This window comes from Ctenopharyngodon idella, chromosome 20 (genome assembly GCF_019924925.1).
Source record: "Ctenopharyngodon idella isolate HZGC_01 chromosome 20, HZGC01, whole genome shotgun sequence".
NCBI classification, from domain to species: Eukaryota; Metazoa; Chordata; class Actinopteri; order Cypriniformes; family Xenocyprididae; genus Ctenopharyngodon; species Ctenopharyngodon idella.
The window spans coordinates 27,244,172-27,269,800 of record NC_067239.1 but is presented as its reverse complement, the minus strand read 5'-3'; the positions used below and the strand labels follow the sequence as shown (position 1 = coordinate 27,269,800).

The 25,629-nt window shown below is 37.0% G+C and overlaps 1 protein-coding gene across 14 annotated transcripts in view; it reads right to left on the bottom strand.

Annotated features, from left to right (window-relative positions):
• Nucleotides 1-25,097, bottom strand: part of afdna (afadin, adherens junction formation factor a) — a 122,950-nt gene extending 97,853 nt beyond the window's left edge. For 9 of the 14 annotated variants that reach the window (XM_051875157.1, XM_051875164.1, XM_051875167.1 and 6 more), the window contains exon 1: nucleotides 24,732-25,096. In XM_051875157.1, the coding sequence (XP_051731117.1) occupies nucleotides 24,732-24,830 (99 nt within the window). In that variant the 5' untranslated portion in view covers nucleotides 24,831-25,096. Of the gene's footprint in view, nucleotides 1-24,731 lie in introns of all 14 variants that reach the window. The other 5 variants (XM_051875162.1, XM_051875166.1, XM_051875169.1 and 2 more) reach the window with 2 other exon arrangements.
• Between the last annotated feature and the right edge of the window lie 532 nt (nucleotides 25,098-25,629).

Sequence of the window (25,629 nt, the reverse complement as noted above, 5' to 3'; positions counted from 1 at the left end):
CAATGAGACGGGTCAGCCTGCGGGTCCAGATATGTGCGGCGTACAGGAACAACATCAAGGTCTCTCTCTCTCTCTCTCTCCCCATGTAGTATTTGCTTTTTCCCTAGAGCACTTCTGTGAGGTCTTAGCCAGCGGCTGCATTGGTTTGTGTGAATCACTGTGGATTGTGATGCCAGGATTCTTCCCTGAAGGTTATTACATTGAAGCATTCATTTTCATATCTGCACAAGAATGAAAGTATCAAGTCATTGTACAAGACTGATGCAAAACCAAAAGCAGCAATCTCTGAGGCTACAATATTATAAATATAAAAGTGCATTTAAACAAAGTTAAAAAAATTATATAATTTTAAATATTGTGTGTGTTATGTTTATTTAATATAAACACACACACACACACACACCTTACAAACTTCAAATACAAAACAAAAAGTACCAAAACCATAACGACACAACACTGATTAATATACAGGGTTTCTAACGGAGCGAACCTAAATTAAAAATATTGATTCTTGGTGATCTTAACTATTCATTATTATGAGATAACATACTGATTTTTTTTCCCTCCACCTTTATTTAGATGGTACTAGTATTTTGGTTACCTAGAAACTGAATGAATAATACAGCAAAAATTAAACAACAAGTAATAGTTAACTACACTGAACACCGTTTATTGTAATATCTCTGATAAAGAGGTATTCCTATTCAGACCGGCTGCTGCCAGGCCACAAGCCCCGAATCAATCATGGGTGGGCCATGACGGCAACAGGAGACCGCAGGGACGTGTTCTTTCTGTCATGCCTGCTGTAACTCAGGTCAAATAATGACTCCTTAATTCAGCAATTCTGCAAGACAAGCCAAAGTGCTCAGCAGGACAACAGGGGAAAAAATAATGAAAGGATATACTTAAGGATCGAGAGGCTGTTCTTCATCGGCGAGACTCGACTATGAAAATTACATTAATGGACTTTCACAAGATTTTTCTGCTGATATATTGCAGTATACTTGCTGAAATAACATGTACGTCATCAGAGGTTTAGCTGAGGCAGATGCTCTGCAGAACTGAGTCAGACTGAGGCTGTGTCGGTCAAGGGCAAGATGGAGGCCACAAGGGGCCGAGCTTGCAAAGGAAAGGACGTGTCTGCAGACTGCAGTGGGTCAGCTCTGGGGATGACATGAGCACGCTTCTGCTGACAAAAAACAACCATGAGCCCATGAACAGATCATTTGAATGATAGGAATAGGACTGTTTTTGGAGAGGAAAGGGAAGAAGAAAAAAAAAAAAAAAAAAAAAAACATACATACATATAATCAATTTTCCAATTAATATAAATGGGTCAATGACGTGACGGGTCATTTTTTTGTCCAAAGGCCTTAATAATAAAAAAACAAAGATATGACATTCAAAGTATGTAAGGTAGTACAACTAGATCTGTTTTAGTGGACCCAAAAAGGTTAAAATTATATTTTGCTACATATAAAGGTATTTTAAAGATTTTGAAGTGTCAAAAGGTCATTCGGTTTAACCATCCAAAGGCCAATACAGCCATTTAATTTGTGATTAAAATATCTTAAAATGTAATAAATTTTTTTATTCTGGCATGATTTTATAACATCATATATCAACATTGTGCAAAATGGTATTAAAATTATGTGTAAAAGTCATTGCTTTGTTATGAAAAATGTCTGGAAAATCTATAAAACATCGAAAATGTTGTTATATTTTAAAAATTTGAATTAAATATAAAATGTATCAGCCTGTTAGCATTGTTTGAAAATATCGCCATTCGGTATAACCAAAAGTGTCATTCGGTAAAACCGAAATTTTGGGTAAACCAAATGACTTTTTTGGGACAAATTTTGTCCATCTTGTAAAAAAAAAAAAAAAGACAAAAGCAGTATTAATTGATTATAAAAACCACATAATCTCATTGTTAACACTTAATAAAATTTCAAAATTAAATATATCTCCATTATGTTTTTTTTAACACTTTTAAAAACCCTATTTATCAATAACCCAAATATTCATTTGAATGATATCTATATTAATTCTTAAAATCCCAAGATCAACGGTTTCCTGACAATAAACAACTAACAAGTTTAGTCAGTTCCTTTTTAGTGAATCAAAAACAGACTGAAACCAGTGTAGTCACATTCACAAACCAGTCGATCCTTTGAATAAATCATTCATAAAGACTCATGAACTCAAAAGTTACTGTTTGAATCAAGAACAAGTGATTCTTATGAGCCAATCCTTTGAATGAATCATTCAAATAAGACACACAAACACAGAAGTCAGTTGTTTATAATTCAGTAGGGGACTCTTAGGAAACAGTCCTTTTAATTAATCATTCAAAAAGACTAACACACATTACCTTTTGAATCACAAACAAGTCACTTTTATGAGCTGTATCCTTCAAAAAGTCTCACAAACTCTAAAGTTAACGTTTGAATCAAGAACAAGCGAGTCTTCTGAGCAGTCCTTTCAATGAATCAGTCAAAAAGACTCAAACTTAAAGTTGCCGTTTGAAAAAGTTTGATTAATCACTAAATTTACCATGCTAGATGGTTCCTTGTATAATTTACAACATTAGCTGATTGGGAATTTCTTTCATATAAAAGCAAAATAGACATATCTAAAACATGCCCCAATGAATTGGAAGCAAAACTGAAATTAAATTGAATATGAATCATTGAATCAAATTGACAATCTCTGAATCAGAACTGAATAGTAGTGCAGACATCCTTAAATTCATCTTTTTTAGACAAAATGAAATTTCACTACAACAGTCAAACAGAGGCCAAAAATGATCAACAAAACTTTTTGTTGTGGTCACGGCTGGTTAGGACACTGCGTTAAGGTGAAATCTTGAATGAGACAGTTAAACCAATTTAGACACGATAAGACTCTCAATCTATTTAAGGGTCTTATCTTCAAGTGGTGCTGATCTCCAACTAGGCCTACAGCTCTGAAGAAATTCCAGCACAACCAAAAGATCTTCGCTTATCATTTAGAGATTAGCATAACATCTGCCACCTCTCGCAGAGAGTGCCGCTATCATGACTCACTATCACTGAACTGAGACAGTTTGTGAACTACACTAACCAGAAGTTCTCTCTGTAACAGCATGGATTTTTGTGGCCTAATAAAGCAGAGATAAATCTGTCAGACCCCAAGACTTTTCCAACCACGCCTCTCAACAGAGCTGGATTTACAGGTCTCCAGAATCAAAACATCAAACTCCTCAGAACCAGAAACAACATCTCCTTGCACATGACGACAATGTCTAGTCCTACTTCACGCGGCTCATCCGGGGCGGACCTGCTTAACAAACCTAAACAGCTGGTGTGGTCCATTTGATAGGCCGCAGTGGACTTTTAAAAGAACAAAAAAAAAAAAGCATATATGAAGTCTATCCACATGGTTTTGCTACAAGCACTGCCCATCACCCTTCAACATCCTGACAAATGAAGCACAGCTCTGCCAGATATTCACTAGAGGAAAAGCCAGCCCATTTGCTGAGAGACCATTAACCACAGCAGCTTGTAATGCCATTAGCTTAGTGTGCTTTGTTAAACAAAGAGACATCCTCGCCCAGGTCATAGACGACAGATTCACAGCTGTGCTGGACTGCTGCCCCTGAGATGATTTGGCAAAAAGAGCAAAAGACAGACAACAGGTTTCAGCTGATCACCTAAGATGTCAACATAATGATTATCAGATATTTATGGAAGCTTGTTACCGCCACTAAATAAAAAATAAAAGGTAATTGTGACTTTTTATCTCACAATTGTGAGTGTACATCTCGCAATTCTGACTTCTTGTCAGAATTGCGAGATATAAACTCGTAATTGCGAGTTATGATGTCAGAATTGCAAGATATAAACTCACAACTGCGAGAAATAAAGTCAGAATTGCTCGCAATAGAAAGTTATAAAGTCCAATTCTGAGGAAAAAGACTCTTAAAATTGCGAGTTTATATCTCACAATTTTGTGTTATGAAGTCAGAATTGCAAGATATAAACTAACAATTTGGAGGAAAAAAAAAGTCAGAATTGCGAGTTTATATCACACAATTCTGACTTTATAACTCGCAATTGTGAGTTTATATCTGGCAATTGTGAGTTTAGAAAAGTCAGAATTGTGAGATAAAAAGTCGCAATTATACCTTTTATTTTTTACTCAGTGGTGGAAACAAGCTTCCATAGATATTAGAAGACATCCAACACTGCATCTTTACATATCTTAAAGGTCCCATGGCATGAAAATTTCACTTTATGAGATTTTTTAACATTAATATGAGTTCCCCTAGCCTCTGCTTTGCCCGCCCATGAGAAAATGAGCTCTCTCTATATATATATATATATATATATATATATATATATATATATATATATATATATATATATATATATATATATATATATATATATATATAGAGCAAATCAGAGCAACATGAAAAGCCAACAACGTAGGCTAGCATTAGCTACATGATAATACGTTTTAAACTAAAATTTAATGATAATTAATTTTAAACTAACCACTCTGAGACGTCCTGCTGTAGCCGCTGAGTTGCAACTTCTTCATCCAGTGCTTCTCCATCCGGATCGGATTCTGGGTCGAACTGAAACGCTTGAACGACTGCGGGTCTATGAGCCATTGCGATACATCCACTGTCAACATTACCGCATGGTACCGTGGCCGCAAGCTGGTTAAGACCACACCCACCCTCCACTTTGCCCCGCCTCTCTCCTCCTCATTAGCATTTAAAGCTACAGACCCAGAAATGGCACGTCCTGAGGAAAGCTCATTGTTGGACTGTCTCGTAGTGGCTGAAATTCTGCACCAAGGCTGAATTTCGGGAAAAAGACTTCAGATACAGTACTAGGGACCACTTAGGCCTATATAAAAGCATCCAAAAAGTAGCATGTCATGGGACCTTTAAATTTAGTTATTCTATAAACCAACATAGTTACATTCGTTAACAAAAACAGCTTCAAATTATGCCAATTTTGAGTTTAATAATTTTAATAAATCAAAATTTAAAATATAAAAGCAGTGTAGCAGTGTATCTATTGCAGTGTAGACTGTAGTTTAGTAAGAACTATCTGTTCAAAAGTAAAACATTTTAATATTTTTGAAAGTCTTTGCACATCAATGCTGCATTTATTAATAAAAAAATACAGTAAAAACTGTAATATTGTGAAATACTGTTACAATTTAAAATAACTGTCATAAAATGTAAAATAAATTTCTATTTGAGTATATTTAAAACGCAATTTATCTTACTGACTCTAGACTTTTGAACAGTAGTGTACATCTACATTAAAAGCATCAAGTTGCAATGTGTTCTTCCTTATCTTTTTATACATGACTTGTTTCGAATATGTCCTGCCTTGTAATTTTGGGGAAATTAAGGTCTGCTCTTTATTATGTTTTATAAAAAACAATCTTATGGTTAAAAAAAAAAAAAAATCCAAACATGTTTAAGCAGAGCTTGCGGGGAGCTTCACACCTGCCTGAGCTCCTCAGTGGCCATTTGCGTTCACTGAGGTGATCAAAATACAGAGGAAAAAAAGTGGAAAAATGTACAGGCTATCAGTGTTGCTGTCCCCGTCACGGCATTAGCAGACAGACACAGGCCTCCACCTTGCTCTTTTTGCACCATGTTTTTAAAATCAAGGTTGCGAAGCGTGAATTTCAAAAGGTACAAAGGAGACTTTGATCTCACTTACTACAAAGTCAGAGAGGGAAAGAAAAAACGTTCACCAAATCATAGTGACGTGTTTTGGAAATTTTTAATTCAGTGCTTTAATACCCTGCGCTTTTTCAAAGACAACCTCTTAAAGTCCCCCTGTGGTGAAAATCAAGTTTCTAATGTTGTTGGTGTTTTTAATATGCTTTAAGACAAACCGTGTGCAAATTCATAAGTCAACACTATTGCTGAGTATTTTCTGTTTAAAACTGCAGTGATCTAAAGACAGTTTTGAAAAACACGGTTTGAAATCGCTGGTGTTTGTGACGTCACACACTACCTTGTAACCAATCACATCATTGTGCCAGCGGGCTTTAGCATATCATTAACCATGACTGCTCTGAAGCAGAAGAGTCTCAAGAAGCCAGGTTATCCTGGTATATTTTTCTGTTGATATTAAAAAAAAAAAAAAAATCTGGTAGATTGAGCAATATAGTGGGTGTATGATGTATATTACTATGTTATGATGAACTATAGCATATGCCTTTCTCCACTGATGTTCTGAGTTGTTGAAAGCCTTTTTTAAGGATACTGATTTTTAGAAGGCAGACTCAGATGGCGAACGGGAACATGGTTTGTGTAACATTAGCAACACATTATTAGCAGCTGTTTGATAATGTAGTCACGCAAAAGGCTAATCATATTAATTACAGTCATGTGTCCGACGTTGTAAAAAAAACGATTCCATTGTGCTGCGTTTACCTCAGTAAGTTGACTGAGTGGATCTCTGAGCTCGTTCGAGGAGGCAGGGCTAACTAGCATATTCATAGACCCGTGTATACTAAATGAAGCAAGGGTGCAGAGTTTTTTTTTTCCTTAAGAAAAAACATCATTCTCAATAATCGGCTATCGGTATCGGCAGAGAAATTTAGTATCGGTGCATCTATAATTGAAATACTTAAAAATATACTGGGAGGATACTAAACTATAATGAGCCTGCATATAGGCGTAATAGCCTATATAGCGAGGCAAGTATATGCTGAGTTTCGTTTTTGTGACGCACTCTAGTTAACAGAGACCAAGATGGCAGAAAGCGCATCCTGTTGGTTTTCTTTATTTTCGAAAAGAACATTTTGTTGTTATTGTGAGTTTACAAAAATAAAAGACCCTTTCAATGATTTCGAATGATGTATTACTCTTATCTGTATGACCAATAATGGTGACAGCAAAGCCGTTTATAATGTTACAAAAGATTTCTATTTCAAATAAACACTTCTTTTGAACCTTCAACATCATGTAAAGAATCATGAAAAAAATGCATCAGTTTTCACAAAAAATATTAGCAGCACAACTGTTTTCAATATTGATAATAATAAGAAATGTTCCTTAAGCAGCAAATCAGCATATTAAAATGATTTCTGAAGGATCATGTGACACTGAAGACTGGAGTAATGATGCTGAAGATTCAGCTTTAAAATCACAGGAATAAATTAGCTGCATTTTAAAATATAGAAATCAGTTATTTAAAATTGTAATAATATTACTGTTTTTACTGTATTTCAAGCAAATAAATGCATTCTGATGTTTAAATTTGTCTCAAACAAAATAGGGTTGATTTTGATTTCATGTTGATTTTTAGGGAAAAAAAACTTGGATGCTGTAGAGATGAGTTTCTTTTCCAGACAACCACCTATCCGGATCCTAAGTTCATACAAAAATGTGTAGTTTCGGAGAAGGCCCAACACTACTTGACCTGGCATGGTGTCTCCAGAGTAAAAACGACAACAGTTGTAAAGCAGTTTTTAAAGAACTCAAAGCCGATGACAGTCTTTCCGATAAAGGGCCTGTTCCACATCAGTATCGGTAATGAATGCCAGATGCAAGTTGTCATCTCTTGTGGATTCATGTCCTTCGTCACACCCGCCCCTCCCATCACTGAGAGCTCAGCAGGAGTAGAACAGCTGAGCGAAAGCATCTCCTTTCTGAGTAAATATTTGCTGAGGGTGATCAATGCATGACTACATACAGAGAACTGTGTCAAATTATGTCAGAAAGTTCCTGCAAGTACACTGTACACTTAAGAGAAACCAAAACAACCAAACCTATAAATAACCCATGAATCAAAAGATAACAATATAGGAACACAATTCTAATATCTTCCTCCTTTATTTCAACATGAAACATATGCATGAATCTGCCGTTAGTGTTTGCTCTTTCATTTTCAGTCTGCATTGGTGGAGTTACCAGATATGAAACAGAGCGGGTAGGTGTTATTTATTACCCCAACAACTGCAATGTCACAAATCAAGCACGGCAAATACTTAACTGCGATGACAGGTGCGTTAATAAATGGGAGGACCAAGGTTAGGCCACGGCATTACAGTAGTAGCATTGTAACCAGTGCGATCACAAGGGTGCCGCTCCATTTACTGTCTCCTGAGCTGGAGTAATTTACCTCAGTCCTGAAATCTTCCCACAAGGCCACTGGGCCTGATGAGAACTGCCCCTTCAGCTCAGACTGGCAGTAAATTGAGGGGAGGAAATAGTCCTGGGCAGTTAAATAAAATCCAGTGGTTAAGTGGAAGAAGATTTAAATGCTCTACCGATCACAGAGTGGGAGGAATTTTTTTCCCTTGACACTTGCAATTCAACCATGAGTCATGGGAGGTTACAAGGATCTCTCCCTTCATCGTGGACACACCGTGTCATTACAGCTGAAAAAACACAAACCTGTGGTGCGACAGGACAAGGGATAATCAGACAAGAAAATGACACACTCCAGAATACAGTCAACGTGAAATCATGGGCGTTACGTCATGTAAACTCAGTCATAAAACAAGGTGTAGCTGTCTAGATGGTTCTAACCATTTAAACAAAAGGTCACATATACATATACTATTTATCTTAATGTCTTTTATAAAAATATCATCTACAATAACAAAAAAAACTACATGTCATCATATGAACAACTAGTCAGTAATCACACTAATTAAAGGTTAACTTTAAATACACAAAACTTGCTTTGTTTTGAGACAGACATCACTTAAAATAATGAAAACTTGCATTCAGTGAGTCTGATTCAGTGACCACTCTGATAGATTCATTGAAGGATTCATCAGACTGATTCAAACCAGTGTTTTTGAAGATTCAATAAAGATGAAAGGGTTAATTCTTGGGGATTTGAACAAACCCTTAAGGATCACGTGACACTAAAGACTGGAATAATAGCTTCTGAAAATTCAGCTTTGCCGTCTGAGGAATAAATTCCATTTTAATACACATTCCAATAGAAAACAGTTATTTTAAATTGTAATAATATTTCACAGTATTACTGCTGTAACTACATTTTGATCAAATAAATGCAGCCTTGGTGAGCATAAGAGACTTCTTTCAAAAACATTAAATCTTATCAACCCCAACATTTTGAATGGTAGAGTGTGTATGTGACATTATTTGTATATAAATCAGCAGAAAAGTTGCTTTAAAGCCTTAGAAAATTATTACATTCTTATATTTAGATTTATCATTAGAATACCGTGCATTGATGAATCACGAATAAGACATGATAATGATAACTTGCAGTTCAGTGAGTCTGAATCAGCGACCACTTTAAAGGATTCAGTTCATTCAGTGAAGGATTCGTGAGACTGATTCAAACCAGTTTGTGAGTCTTTTTGAAAATTAATTTAAACATTAAAAGGTTTAATACTTAGATGGGGATTTAATCAAACTCTTAACTCCAAGTACAAGCCATAGTAATATGCTAGCCTTAGCAAATACTAAAAAGCATTTAGTCTACCCCATAAAATTCTCTCCCAAAATACCAACTAGAGAGGACCATGCCAAAGAATGTCGCCATCTATCTAAATGGTGCACAGCGAGAACAACAGGGCCTGACAGAAACCAGTGATTGTTTTTCACAGGACCACATTCAGTTCGGTCTAATAGCCCAAGCAAATGACAGACAACTGAGACAAACACTCTCTATCCTAACTGTATAGACAAGTCAGGCACAAAACGTGCTTTCTAAACCGGCCTTCACTGGTGGAATACATCCCAATGGGGTCTGGGTGGTTTCTAGGTGATTGCTTATTGGTTCAAGTCAAAAGAGCCCACCCACAAGTTTCCAGATTTGGCTTAGGTTCCTCATTCAATGCAAGTCTATGGGATTTTTTTCAGATGCGTTATTATCCATCAAGTGCAAAGTGAAAGTCTGATCACTTAGATAAGATACAAAACTCTTCTCTTCAATAAGCTGCATGATTTGAGTTATCAATCAATCCTTTGCAGAAACAGGGTGGAAAGAGTTATATGTCTGAGTTTAAAGGAATAATATAATTATATATATATATATATATTTATATTTTTTTTTTTTTTTTTTTTTTTTTATAAATGCTGTTCTTTTGAACTTTCTATTCATCAAGGAATCCTGAAAAAAATGTATCACAGTCTCCACAAACTTATTAAGCAACACAACTCTTTTCAACATCGATAATAAATGTTTCTTGAGCAGTAAATCAGTATATGAAAATTATTTCTGAATGATCATGTGACACTGAAGACTGGAGTAATGATGCTGAAAATTTAGCTTTGCTATCACAGGAATAAATTACATTTTCTTATATACTCAAATAGAAAATAGTTATTTTAATCTGTAATAATATTCCATAATATTACTGTTTTTACTGTATTTTTGATCAAATAAATGGAGACTTGGTGAGACTTCTTTCAAAAACATAAAAAAAAACAAAAATTTAAAAAAAAAAAAAGACTAACCCTAAACTCATTTTGTGTTTCACAGAAGAAAAATAGCTCCACTTGACTCTTCCTTTAACATTTAAGATTAGGGATTTTGAAAACACAAAAATTCTTTTTGCATTTTGGAAAACCTATGGGACATGTGCAAGCTCATAGGTTTGACAGATCCAAAACAGTGTGTGTGTGTGTGGTTCTGTGTGATTGTGTGTGCATGTGGGAGTGCATGCAAACAACAGTATCGGGTTGAACTAGTGACAAACACACACACACCAAGGCCTCTAAATTATGCAACAGCGTACAGTCCAATTACATCCGCCTTGAGCGGACTTATACGGTAGGGAAAAAATTTTTGCTGACGCATCCAATTATGCCTGATTAATTCACAATTCATCAGGAAGCAATGATTATCGTTCAGATCGCATCCATATTTTAATTTCGAAGGCTTGCTTTAGCAACATTAACACACAGTATGTGACTAAACAGTGAAACTTTGCAAAGAGGTGAAACTCTAACCTCGTTTAAACTTTCATTACGGCCACACACTGGGGCGATGAGCTACTCCTACAGTGAATGAATGCAATGACTAAACAGGGGAATTCAAGCCACACAACGAGGGTGTGCCTGCCGTTCACTTTAAATAGTTTATAAACAAACAACACTGTTCATAAATGCCTCAAAAGCCAAACCAATCCAACAGCTCCTTCCCTGCTTGTCCATGGAAGCTAGACTGCTCGTTCCATATGGAAGTGATTTTTTCAAGCAGGATTTCCCCAAAGTTTACGCCAAGCACTACGCCACCCACCAGAACCAGACAGTGTACAGAGGATCATCAGATACCGAGCCGACCGCACCCCCACACCTATAACCACAAAACCACCCAAACGGTCCGTAAACCTCGTCCGTCCCTGCATCTGCAGCCTGAGACGATGCTCACGTCATGCTTGTAACATCCATACGTGTGATTTCAGATTGGGCAGAGCAGGTTTCATAAACAGAAACAGATGAAGTGAAGACATCTGTGCAGGGAGGAGCTGCCTTTCATGTCGAAAGACATTCTCTGGGGTCGAGAAGGCTGTCTAGTTCAATAAACATCTGAGGGGCGGTGTTGTACTTGGAAACTCTCTCCTGCAGAGGTCATCTCCCATACATGCATTGTCTACTTGTTACAATATTATTGCTCTCGGTAGGTAATGCCCCCCCGGCTCGGGGCCCTAGCGGGGTGGAGAGCTACAACGGAAAGGCCCGGACGACTGCCAAACAAAGCACTTGCTCCGCTCAGGTACGACTGTTACAATGCAGAGAAAAAGATCTGCAAATTCAAGCTGGATTTAATATTCAAAAAATGTTAGTGGACTAAAACACAAGCTAAGATTGTTTATTGGCCTTATGGTGGTCTGCATGGAATAAACGCAGGAAATGAAGGCAGAACTGATCAGAAGGATTGTCCTCATTATTAACTAGCCAATAATGTCACAGCCTGACAACAGCTCAATTTGCTACTTGCTATTGCCAGTCGGTTGTAGATGGTGTTGGAAGTACTTTTGGAGAGAAGTACTTTTTAAAAGTGCTAAACGACTAAAAGCCACAAAATGATTTATTTCACAGAGCGCTTTAAATGAAAAATACAATATGCTCTTTAGTCAGACCTCCAGAACGTTCCACATTATATGAATAACATCGTAACACATTAAATGTTAAAGGGTTAGTTTACCCAAAAATGAAATTTCTGTCATTAATTACTCACCCTCATGTCGTTCCAAACCCGTAAGACCTTGGTTCATCTTCGGAACAAAAATTACGATATTTTTGATGAAATATGAGCTTTTCTGAAGCACACATAAGCAGCAATGACATTGCACCTTTTGAGGTCCAGAAAAGTATTAAAAACATTGTTAAAATAGTCCATGTGACTACAGTGGTTCAACCTTAATGTTATGAAGCGATGAGAATACTTTTTGTGCACAAAAACAAAAGAAAAATAACGACTTTATTCAACAATTTGAACTGTTGTCATACGTCGTGAACTCAGTGCAGGCTTCTTTGTTTACGTCCGAACGCCGGCTCAGTATTGACCGAAGCTGAACATGTGAGCAGCACAACGCATTGATGTGATGCTTGACGCAGGAGCCGGCCAATAATGAGTCGGCGTTCGGGCGTAAACACGAAAGCCTGCACTGCGTTCACTACGTCAACTGCGTATCACTACAGTTCAAATTGTTAAATAAAGTCGTTATTTTTGTTTTGTTTTTGCCCACAAAATGTATTCTCGTTGCTTCATAACATTAAGGTTGAACCACTGTAGTCACATGGACTACTTTAACAATATCTTCACTATTTTTCTGGACCTCAAAATGTGCAGTGAAGTTGCCGCCTATGTGTAGTTTAGAAAACCTCAGATTTCATCAAAAATATCTTAATTTTTTGTGTTCCGAAGATGAACGAAGGTCTTACGGGTTTGGGACGACATGAGGGTGAATAACTAAAAGGTTAGTTCACTCAAAAATGAAAATTCTGTTATCATTTACTCCCCCTCAAGTTGTATAAATTTTTTAAAGAATGTTTGTAACCAAGCAGACCTCGCCCCCCATTGACTACCATAGTATTTTTTTTCCTAATATGGTAGTTAATAGGGGACGAGATCTGCTTAATTACATACATTCTTCCAAATATCTTCTTTGGTGAACTATCCGTTTCATTTTTGGGTGAACTAACCCTTTAAGATTTGAAAAAAAAAAAAAAAAAAAAAAAAAATTCACATCATTAGGGCTGCAGGATATGGGGGGAAATCTAATAGAGATTTTTCTAAAAATAAATAAATAAATAAATAAATAATAATAATAATAATTATAATTATTATTCCTTTGAAAGCTTCAGGTCTGCTGTTCTTGTTTGTAGGGTTACTTAATTTGGTCCAAAAGTTTGGAATTATATATCAACTTGAAAAAATAATAATAATAGTTATTATTATTATTATCATCATATAAAAAAAAGTGTTAAATTATTGTAATAGTATTGTAATATTTCACTGTAAAATAAAATTGGAATATTTAAGAAAAATAATATAATAATAACTTTTTATATTTTAAATTACAATACTAATATTTCATTCTCATTTCAAGTTTGGGAATACGGTTGATTCATGTTGCATTCCCATATACACACTATAAGTGACCCAAACAAAGCACATGCAGAGATGAGCTCATGTGGAGCAACATTTACTGCGAACCGAGCCGCTCTGAGACACTGAAATCATGACTAGATCATGAGCTGCTCGAGTGTAAAAGAACTCATTTTGATTAATCAGCTTCACGCAGCCCTACATATAGTTGCCACTGGAAAATTGCGTCACAAAAAGTTAGTACATTTTTCCTCAGTGAGATCGAGTAGATTCGGGAAACAGAACATCCTCTCTAAGCCCTGTGGTTCTTCCACGCTAGTCTGGACCATCAGTCATTAGGCGTTTCCTGGGCTGTGATTTAGCTGAGCACTTTCAGACAGCAAGTAGCTGACAGGGCCGTCCCCGTTCTCCGTCCCATGAGAGCAGGAGGCCTTTCTGCTGTGGTTGAACTCTCATTCCAGTGTTATCTTAAGGACAGCACACACACACTCACAGGATGGCTGTGCTTATCTCCTCTGTCCAACACAAACAGAGAGCTGACGCTGTGGTCATTTTCCCTCAACCCCTCTCAGCAGCCGAGCTCAGCCCCCATAATTCAGCAGAGATTACGAGCGCCGAGTTCCAAGCATGGGTTTTTTACCCATATACATGGTCAACTTAATCATTAGATGTTTGTATGCACTAATTTTGACAAAAATCCTGTAAAATACAGTGAAATGGATTTAAATACTATAAACAGAGCAATACTACAAACTTATTCTTAGCCAAAAGCATCCTTAAATGCTGCAGAACGAGGTCATATAGGATCAGCTATTAAAGGAACACTCCACTTTTTTTGAAAATAGGCTCATTTTCCAACTCCCCTAGAGTTAAACAGTTGAGTTTTACCGTTTTCGAATCCATTCAGCCGATCTCCGGGTCTGGCGGTACCACTTTTAGCATAGCTTAGCATAGTTCATTGAATCTGATTAGACCGTTAGCATCTCGCTCAAAAATGACCAAAGAGTTTCGATATTTTTCCTATTTAAAACTTGACTCTTCTGTAGTTACATCGTGTACTAAGACCGACAGATTCAATGAACTATAATAAGCTATGCTAAAAGTGGTACCGCCAGACCCGGAGATCGGCTGAATGGATTCGAAAACGGTAAAACTCAACTGTTTAACTCTAGGGGAGCCTATTTTCAAAAAAAGTGGAGTGTTCCTTTAAACTGCACAACAATGGCCATTTTCAGTGCAACACGCATTACAACAACAGTGATATCAGCCTGTATGATACGGCCTGATTGTGCTCTGAGAAATCTGAAGTAATAATGCAGCCACTGCGCCGTACCATGAACCTTTTAACGAGCTGAAATTATGTCATAGCCACACATTCTATGATGCAACATTCCTCAGACCAACCAAATGTAAAGCTCTATTGTGCTGAACTAAGGACAGGAACACTATACCTCACAGTTTCCAAGATAATATACAATCACGGCCGTACGGGGAGCGCGAATGAACCAACACAATGTGTAGTGAATGAACACCCTATTTCGACTGAGTGATGATGTTTAGACAATGAGTTTGACCTAAGGCTGGAACTAATTTTTTCCATTGATTATTTTTTCTGGATAATCTATTGTATATTTACTGAATAGTCTATTAATCCTTTGGTTAATGTATTAATAAACAATAACTAACTAATCTATGCATGAACTTTTACCTAATGATACTATTTATGACAAAAGATAAGGTTTATGCAGTGTAGGCCTAATTAGGAAAGGTGTTTTCTATGGCTGGGTTCAGTCATTTTTTGGGATTCAAGCAACAACTGCTTACAAATGTGAGTCTTGAAATGTTTTGTTCACATTAAAGTAGCTGCTTGAATATGTTCATTCAGCTGTGTGATCAAACAGCTAAAGTCGCAACTGCATTCTAACTAACTATAGTAACAGTGTCAAACATGGCGGTGTAAATTTAACTGAAGTTTTACAATGATTGGCAACGCGTTATTAAATAACTGAGTCCAATCGAGGTGCAAGTTCATCCATTAGATATTTTAAATAACCAACCACAACATTGAATGCTTTGTAACCAGTTGCAGAGAGCATGTTTGAGCCACACGCATCACACCCACTGCAGTTCATATTAAACTGAATGCTGTGTGAACGCAGCCGTATTGAGCACAAAATATGGGACTGACAGCCGTATTCTAGTGCCGTGTAAAAACTTCACTATTATAGTCCAAACACTCATCATTTTGAGGTAGGAGAACCCTGGGATGTTTTCTTTTCAGATGCTCCTGCATAGAAGTTGTGCTGCTGTGCTGTGGTATGCCATTTCAATTTTACAGAGCGTGCAACGAATCGACGCATTCCACGGAAATCGACTCATTTACATAATTGTTATTTTCTGTTTGACCACACAGAAAATAAAACTGGCCCTGTATGTCACTGAATGAGTTGAAAGTGTGGAACATTCCAGAACAATAAAAATGGGCCTGTGTGCCTCAAACATGGAATTTCCACTTGCTTAGTTATGGGAGTCCTTAATTATGAGAGAAAAAGGCTTATTCCCATCAACCTACTTATTTGACATTACAGCTAATCCCACCAACATTCAATTTTACTTTAATTATATTTGGATTAAATTTTAATCTGTATAAAAATGTCTCCATCAAGGACATGGCAGCACAGTGAGAGAACAATATTAAGAAATCATATATTTAGATATGGCTTACATTAGTAACAGCACCATTTTATTTTTATACGTTTTTTTAATAAAATAAAATAATGGCATTACCATTTGATGCATAACTGCACCATGTCACCACCACAGTACTTTCTGTAACTGTAAATACTAAAAAAAAAAAAAAAAAAAAAAAAAAAAAAAAAATGGCAAAAACAAGAACAGGTCTCATGAACGGTCAAGAGAACTTGGACAAGGCGTTCCAGCCTGCTCGCCAACTGAAAGAGAGTTTCACACTCATGGGAGGACACATGCGTAGTGTAACAACAAAAGATGCATTCCAAAATGTGCAACACGCCACAAAATATTTGGCTAAGCTTTGAGGAACATTTGCACTTTAGAAACAGACTTTAGGAGGGCGTGATGGGTCAAATTTCTCAACATTTCTTCTCATTTGAGAAAAATTCTGCAACAAAAAAAAAAATGTATATTCACACCTAAAATTAGGATATTCAGTGAGTCTGGGAAATATAAATAGAAAATGAACTGAAATAAATGGGTCTGTCTGTGGTTGTAAATTGATGATAAAGCATGTTGGAAAGAACAGCACAAACAGACAAGTCAACAGCTCTAAAAAGCCGTCTGATCCTGTGAGGTCACCTGTGTGAGACTACACATGCATACACACAAACACACAAGGCCAGCGGGTCTGCGCACAAAGGGTGTTTGTTGGAGGGAACGATGGCCAATCAGGTCAGCCCTGGAGCGGCCACTGACTGACCATCGGGGCCTCCCGGGAGATTAATAGAGACTGACAGGCCAAGGCCAGGGCTGGGATCAGACCTCCCATTCTCAGGACATCCATCGAGTCTAACGACAGCCATTCAGCACTGTGACAATAAGGCGATTGTGTGCACAAACCACAGAACCACCTCACAAAAATAACAGGATCAAAGTCACTGGGTGGATGAAGGAAATCTAGGTGCCTTGATCTTGGATTATGTGTATAAGGTAACGCATTATATGCATTGCTACTTGTAGTCCATTTTATATCCAAAAAGATATGCAAGGCACTAATTCATATTTGTAACAAGCTTGCTTAAAAAATTAGGCCTGAAATTTGTGAAATTAACTAAATCAATAGCTATGTTTCTATCCACTTATTTTTATGTGAATATCAAATATATCAAATAATAATAATTAAAAAAAAACAACAAAAAAAAAAACACGCTGGATGGAAACACCAAGATGCGCATAAATTCTAAAAATGCCCATGAAAAAACCTATGCGCGGATCATTTTGGATGGATACATTTCCTGAATACTAAAGTCAACTCATGTGACTTCAACAGAGAAGTCAAAAGGATGTGATTGGATAACTGGATGACATCATCTCACATGACTGCGTTCCCAAACACCAGGCATCCGCTTCTGAATTCAAGATAACTTGACAACGTTTGTGTTTCATCTGTGCGCAAGTTATTTATGATGTAGGAATAAATTTACTTTTTGCTACATTTTATTCTTATAATATAAACATTTCCATTATGGGAAAACAAAGCAGTTAAAATTGCTGTTATCATACATTTCGAAAAAATTAAAGGAAATGTCAAAATCCCGTCATTCTCCTACGCTGTTTACGTTTAGCGCTTCCAGGTTGTACATCAGAAATCAGTATTGACCGACGCTGTACACATGAGCAGCACAACGCAAGTCGGTGTTCTGCCGTAGCACCTGGAAGCGCTGAACATAAACAGCAAAGGAGTATGACGGGAGAGAAGAAATTGTTGAATAAAAGTCGTTATTTTTGTTTTGTTTTTGCGCACAAAATGTATTATCGCTTCACGTGGATTATTTTAATGATGCCTTTACTACCTTTCTGGGCCTTGAATGTGGTACTTGCATTGCTTTCTATGGGGGATAAAAAAAAAAAAACCTCTCGGATTTCATCAAAAATATCTTAACTTGTGTTCCAAAGAAAAACGAAGATCTTACGGGTTTGAAACGACATGAGGGTGAGTAATTAATGACAGAATTTTTATTTTTGGGTAAACTAACCCTTTAAATTAAACATAACTGAAACCTAAAAACAATGCAAGTAGTACTGATATTTTTATATAAACAATAACTTTAATGTGATTACTGAAAAATTAAAGAATACTAATTTATAAATCAATTATCAAAATAGCTGCAGCCCTACTTCAAGTTGACACCCATTCTAATTCTCTGTTGACAACCTCTCATGCTGAACTTGCACAACAGAGCCGATTAGCTGTTTTCAGCACGTAGCTGGGAAATGAAAAGCTGTCCTGCAGAAGGGAGGGTGAAGCACATGTGTGAGCGAGTGGAATGCAGTCGCTGTACGAGGAGGAAAAGCATGAGAATGGAATACAATGATTCCGATAGGAACCCCACCCTCTGCACCACGTGAGGCCACTTGTTATGATTCAACACCCAGCCTTTGCACACGAGCTCATTCAACGGCTGCAGGTTCAGAGAAAAACACCAGACAAAAAGCTCAACAAAACCTGAACCTGTCACAGAACTTACTGTAGTTTCTGCAGGAAATCACAGAGATTTATAAACCCTGATTTCTTCATAAAAAGATTCTGAATAATAAATGAACGCCAAATGACTTTAGAGCGGATCAGAACTCGCAGTATATCTAGGGAATTGCTAAACATGGATATTTTAACAACCTCATGAAATCTTGTAGCTTTTTGTCCATGCTAGTAAATTCCTAAAAGTTCACAAAAAGACAAGTCTATATTAATTCTGTTCTGGCAAAATGGACCAAAAATATTTAAACACATTTTAACGTTTTAACGCTTTACTTCCTTTCCCATTCATCAAATGTTTGCAAAGGAAGTTGATTGAATTTACACATTTTAAAAGTGTCTTCATCGCTTTCATGCATGGTACAAGTTGTCAAATGTGATTTTTGTAATGTTTTAAACTAAACGCCACTGGCAATTTTAAACAAAAATATCTCACACTTCCTTTCCTGTTTTAACAGGAAATACGCCAACACAGGGAGGAAAAAAAGAGCTCTAACCATTTTATGGGAGTTTTTGTGTTGAGATAAGAGACAGTTCAAAGACAAAAAATAAAAGACGGAAAAAGCACAGATACTCTTGATGATGTCCCCAAAAGTGCATTATAATCCCCTCAGATTAGGATTTTTAAATTACTGCTGAGGGAAACCTTGTGAGTTTTATACCTACACAATTACAGTGCAGACTGCAGTAATTTTTTTATTTTTTTTCTCAAAAAAAGAAAATGCAGGCTCAGATTGTGCACATTTAAAAGGCACGAAAATCACCATGGAGATGATTTCCCAGAGAGCCACACGCTGTTGAGGTGACAAGCCTCATAATTTCTAATACGACATTTTCATACCCAACAAAAAGTTGCATCTTTTAGCTTGTGAACCCCATTAACACAAAGACTTGAGTCTCTGATGAACTGAGAAATCAGAATTAAAGTTCATACAATACAGTATGCAGCACTGTGTCCTAATGCAGAGCTTGTTCTGTAAAGAGGTCATATCTAATGTTCTCTAATATTACAGAGTTTAAAATTACACAAGATGACGGTTTGTACACAAGAACACTATTATGCTTACAAATGCTACATAGCCACTGCCTCCATTAACAGTTATTTATCAGCAATTGTGCATAAAAAAATACTGTCAACAAGTGTAAATGGTGACCACATTAGCACTGGTATTATAAATTAAATATATTCAGTTAAAAAGCTTCAACCATGATAAAGCAAGAGAGAGAGAGCAAGTCTGTATACGCAAATATTTTCTCATGTGCACAAGTGACACTGAACTATCACCTGCTGGGAACGGCCAATCAGGTTAAGCGAAGATAATACTAGCATGGGAAACCTGATTTGATTACTGTTTCACATCACCTTTACCCTGAGTTACACATTCTTAGTAGAATATACTGACTGCGTCACAGTCCTATTCAAACATACTCTTCAATCCAATTTTGATGCACAAAAACTAGAGATTGATGAATATTGATTTGTTTTATGCTTAATTGTCCGATAAACAACATGCAGAACTGATATTTAATCATTTCTGCTTTTAGGCACTAATATCCAAATTATTCATCATTAGCTTCTGCTTTACTTGACTAATACTTTGCATTAGGGTTTTCACAGTCTAAAATTTTCAGTTGTCTGTACCAATACCAGTAAATATTGCGGTTTTCAATACCAATTTCAGTACCAGAGCAAAAACTGTTAAATTAAGAACTTTTAAAAAAAATTGTTGTCTCGTTTTTGTCTTGTCCGTTGGTTATCACTGTCAATCATCTCGATTTCCGATTCAATTGCGCATTTAAATACGGTTGTCAATCCAGACACTGCAGTGTACCTAGCAGCATGAAACACTTGTATTCAGATTGTGAATGGGTAATATACAGAAAGCAAGAGAAGAGCCTCTCTTTATAATCACTAAGGCTGTCAATCTCTAAAGCACAAGCTCACTGAATCTCCCTGAAAACTCCCATTAAAAAGCTGTCTTAACTGTACAGTAAATCTCTTATTTACAACGCGTTTACACTTTGTTGGTTATAATGAAAGGATTCATTAGTGCGGCTCGCATTGAACAAAACAAAACATTATGCATTTTCAACGGTGTTAAGTGGATTCTGACTAAAGCCCAAAGTATACTTGGGTTTTTTTTTACGTGCCCGCTAGCATATACGTACGGTCAAACACGTAGCCTTTCAAAGTATACTCCATTTGAGAGAATGCGCAAACACAGGCGGTCGACATGTGCTCTAGGATGTTTCATCTTCGTTGAGTGTCTGTGCTATTTTTCTCCAGAAGTTATGACCAATACAAATAGCTTTGTATTCTTTTAAACTAAAGTCGCAGCTATCTTGTCAATGTGGGCATCTGTTGTTGTTGAGGTCTCCGGTATTTTGTTCCGTCTCTTTAGTTTCATTTTCTACCATGAAACACCGGCCCGGGCCAGTGTTGCCACCTTGTGGAACAACTGATTAGTGCAAACCAAATTCAATGCGCATGTGCGACCTGTGCGTACAAAGTACAGTACACGCATTCTATAATAGTGATGAAATTTGCGTCACACACACTGTGTGCAGACCCTCATGTACGTATATAAACTGAAGTATACTTTGGGCTTAACTTCTTTACTAGCACCTCTGATAGGCCACTGCATTCACGTGCTCAACAGATATGATTGTGATTGGCTATAATGCTTATAAAAACATTTGTAAAAACACGCTGTAAAAAGAAAACCTCAGCGCTCAGAGAGCACTCAAATAAACACGAACAAGAGCATTTGAAAGCAGAATCTATCAGCATGTCCTAAATATACCCGGTACTCGGTACTAGCGGCACTACAGAAATGGCAATACATTCAACAATTTTACTGGTACTGACTGGTACCAGTAGTACCTATACATTTGACAACCCTATGCAACCAAGAATTAATTTAACCAGTTTTATTGGTACTATACACCTGTCCAAGACTCTTAATTTAATTAATGCTGCTTAAAATAAGTATTTTGGAATCTCAACATCACATCGCAACACCTTGTTCATCTATGTTTTGTAGCATGTCTAAATTTAGCAGTGAACCCTATATTAAAGAGTTGTAAATATCAATTTAAAATATTATGGGTCAATCTCTAGCAACAACAAAACTTAGTTTGCTTTGCTAGCTAATCATTTCCATAATCTTTTCTTGTCTTTTCAGCAACGCAATGGGCATCCAACACTTGCCAAAGCGGATGTCACAGAGCCAGTCTTAGCCAGTATGAGACACATGGGAATGGAATCACAAGGATTCAGTAGGGTGGGGACAGTGAGGGCCATGCAACTGTTTCTGGTGGACATGATACAGATGCAAATACAGGAAATGATGGCATGCATCATTTTGTTCCTCCATTCTCTTAAAACCACGGCGTTGACGGGTAAAATGCTTTGTTTTGTATTTTGGAATCAAATTTATTTCATTAAACCATTCATTTCAAACAATTATCTTCTCTTAAAGCTCAAATAATCTTATAAAATATTATGAAAAGCGTCATCTTTTAATCATCTTATCTTGTAACTTTTTAATTTATCATATAAAAAGCGATGTGACATTTCCATTTAATCACTTAGTAGGTGCTTCATCCAAACACAAATTACAAACAAACAACATCGCAAGCAATTTTTAATAAACGGAGGGAACTAAAAGGAAGCGAGCAGACTTCATTAAGACTATCCACACATATTCTAACATGAAAAGTTGTGCATAACAGGAAGATGCCACATGCAAAACCATCCCTACTACAATCCCAGAAAACCAAGCTGATAAATTATGCATGCAATAAATGACTAAGCTAGTTAAACACACTTGCTGCTTACTTATTTAATGTATAACAAGGCACTTTTAATGTCTGCCTAGAATCTCCAAATATGATCTGTAAACACACTGCAATCCCAAAGGACTGTGATATTAAAACTGACAATGAAAGAACAGCAGAGTCCATCCTTACATGAATGCAAATGCAGTCCTAATGCAGGCATTTAACCTTCTTCTCAATAAAACTTAGAATATCCAAGTGGACAAGCATACATGTTAGCATTACAAAATGCATATTTTCATGCATGCTTCTATTGTGCTGTGCTAATATGCTTTAAAATGAGGTGATGTTAAGAGAAACAGACTGATAATCAGAATCTCTCCATCTTAACGTCTGGTCTACTGATTTATGACATCATTTGTGTCTCCAAAATATAAAGTAGCACCAGCACCTTTCAATTATACCACTGCACATTCTACAGTAAACAACAATGTTTCAAAGGTAAAGCAACCTACTTATTTAATGGGTTGTTTACATAAATTACTCCTTACATAACAGCAACTCATTCTCAAGTGAGAAATGCAAAGCATTTTACACTTAACATCCCTAGCCACAGCCCAAAACGAAAAGATAAAAATAAATATGCAACCATATAGATTGCAAAACAACACTGCATACAGTATGTCATGACAGAACCAATAATAATAATTATTATTATTATTATTATTATTATTATTATCAGAAAATGCATTATATATATATAAAAACTGAATATCTACGTATTAATAAATACAACATGTGCATTATATTTATGCTTTGCAAATAGAAATTCTCAATAGAAGATCTGCACATTAGTTATGTGAAAGAATAATCAGTACTGGCTGTAAAACAATTATAATATTAGGCGATCTAGTCACTATACATTGTGCCAGTGAATAAAATATGACAATAGAAGCAGGCTTGCAAATCGGCTGTCACAATTGGTTGGAGGACTAGACGATTACGTCATCATTTGCTCTTCAACGCTCCTGCTGATCTTAGGAGTTTGTGCTCTTAAAGGGGGTTCTCAGAGGGGTTCTGTTATGCATTGTCCAATTCTTCCTAATCACCCTCTACAGACCAAAACAAACCTAATCTGGGCTTTTATTATGTCACATCAGCAAGTGCTCCAGGGGCTCAATATCACTTATGCATGAATTATTAAGGGCCAAAGAGTATTCTCAGAGCCTATGGGGGTTTCCAGTAAATCAGCAGGAGAGACCCCCGACCTGATGCTTTACCCCCAACCCCCTTCATTCAATGCATTCATGCACTGCCCGCCTAAAAACACTAATTCCCTACCAAAAGTGGCTTGCAACCCAATGCATCTGCAGGTGCCAAAGTACAAGAATCTACGCAAGAAAACCAGTGCGTGTTAAACACCCCATTGATCGCGCGCGATTGTTTGCTAGATGCCTCTAAAACACGCTGATCTAATATTTAAGCAAAAATAGTCATGCATTCTCATGCACCAGAGTGACAACATGCATGACATTCAATGACGCTTGCGTTTTAAATATCTGTGTGCAAATAAATGCACAACCACCGCTGCATTTCAGGTTACATCATTTATATGGCTAGTTTCTGACCGCTATGTTGACCACCGACACATCTACAGATATATGTTTATTACATTCACGTACCATCTACAACCTCAAGCAACATCATCCAGCTCTATTACGCAGCTGGTCTGATCTAATCTGACAGTTTTGCATGCAGCTCTGCTACAAACTGCAAGCACCGATTTTATCCCTGTAAATGAACACCGGCTCGTGCACGGTAAGAAACGTTTTAACGTACAAAAGGCCAATGCAATGTTCAACAGCAACAGGGACCCAGCTAAAAATGCTCGCGTCGTATTCATACCAGACTATTATGCTTTACTTCACCTTTATAACAGGCATAACCTGTCATTAACGGACTCAAAAATACATTAAATAAGTCATAATAAACCTCCTGTCGCCACTTAATCATTTAAAAAGATAATATATGACATATCAAGCGCACGTTTCTTCACTATAACAATCTCGCGTGCTGGGGGAATGAATCTCGCGGCACGGACAGCCAGAAGCTCGTGCGGCCTGTGCTCGCTCGCGGCTCCGCGGACTCACCTCAGTCGGTTGGCTGATCTCGAACAGGTCGAGCCGGTTGGCGTTCCAGTGGTTGATGATGTCGGCGAGTTTTCGCCGCTCCTCCTCTCGGCTCCCCATTCTCAAATCCCGACTAATTCTAGTCAGAGAGAGAAACAATCTGCCTATTTCCTCGCTGGTTCTGTTTTATCCAGTCAAACGGGCTTCTAATCCGACGACCTGAAATAAAAGTAAATCTGTTACACCCAGAATCTGGGCTTTCAAAAGCGGTTTCTGTGGTAAGTGTCGCTCTTTCCCGCAGTCGCCGGTTAATGCACCTCAGCTCTATCGTCAACCGCTTCTACTGTTTCCGCGTTCCCTGCTCTCGTTTGTCTTATCGCGCTCCGTGCGCGCTCCCTATGGCAAAGCGGTGGGACTGACCGGAGCTGTGCGCGCGCCCCCTATACTCCACACAAAATTCACGAGGGACGCTGACGGGTACGCGCATAAAAACAAATAGTGCCAGGCACTTACTTTTCTCTCCATTCAAAGTGCTTTATTGTGTACGCGGATGTCGTTTGAAGAAATTATACAAATGTTTGCGAAACCTGCTGGGTAGTTTTATTTGAACTATTTTTTAATAAAACTATTATTTAAAAGTTACTGTATTGCTTGCTTAAACTGAACCCAAAGTATGTTGGAAATTAACATTTATTAGGCTAACATGTTTAATAAATTAACATTTATTAAGTTTAATGAATAATAATTAAACAATAAATATTTATTAAATTGCTTATTAATAAATGTTCACCTTTTGATTATTATTGTTGTCTCTAGTAATTATGTGTCTGATTTTTAATTTCCTACCTTTTTTGGGTTCATTTTAAGCCAGCCATATAGTAACTTTTAAACAATAGTTGGGTTAAATAAAACTGCCCAG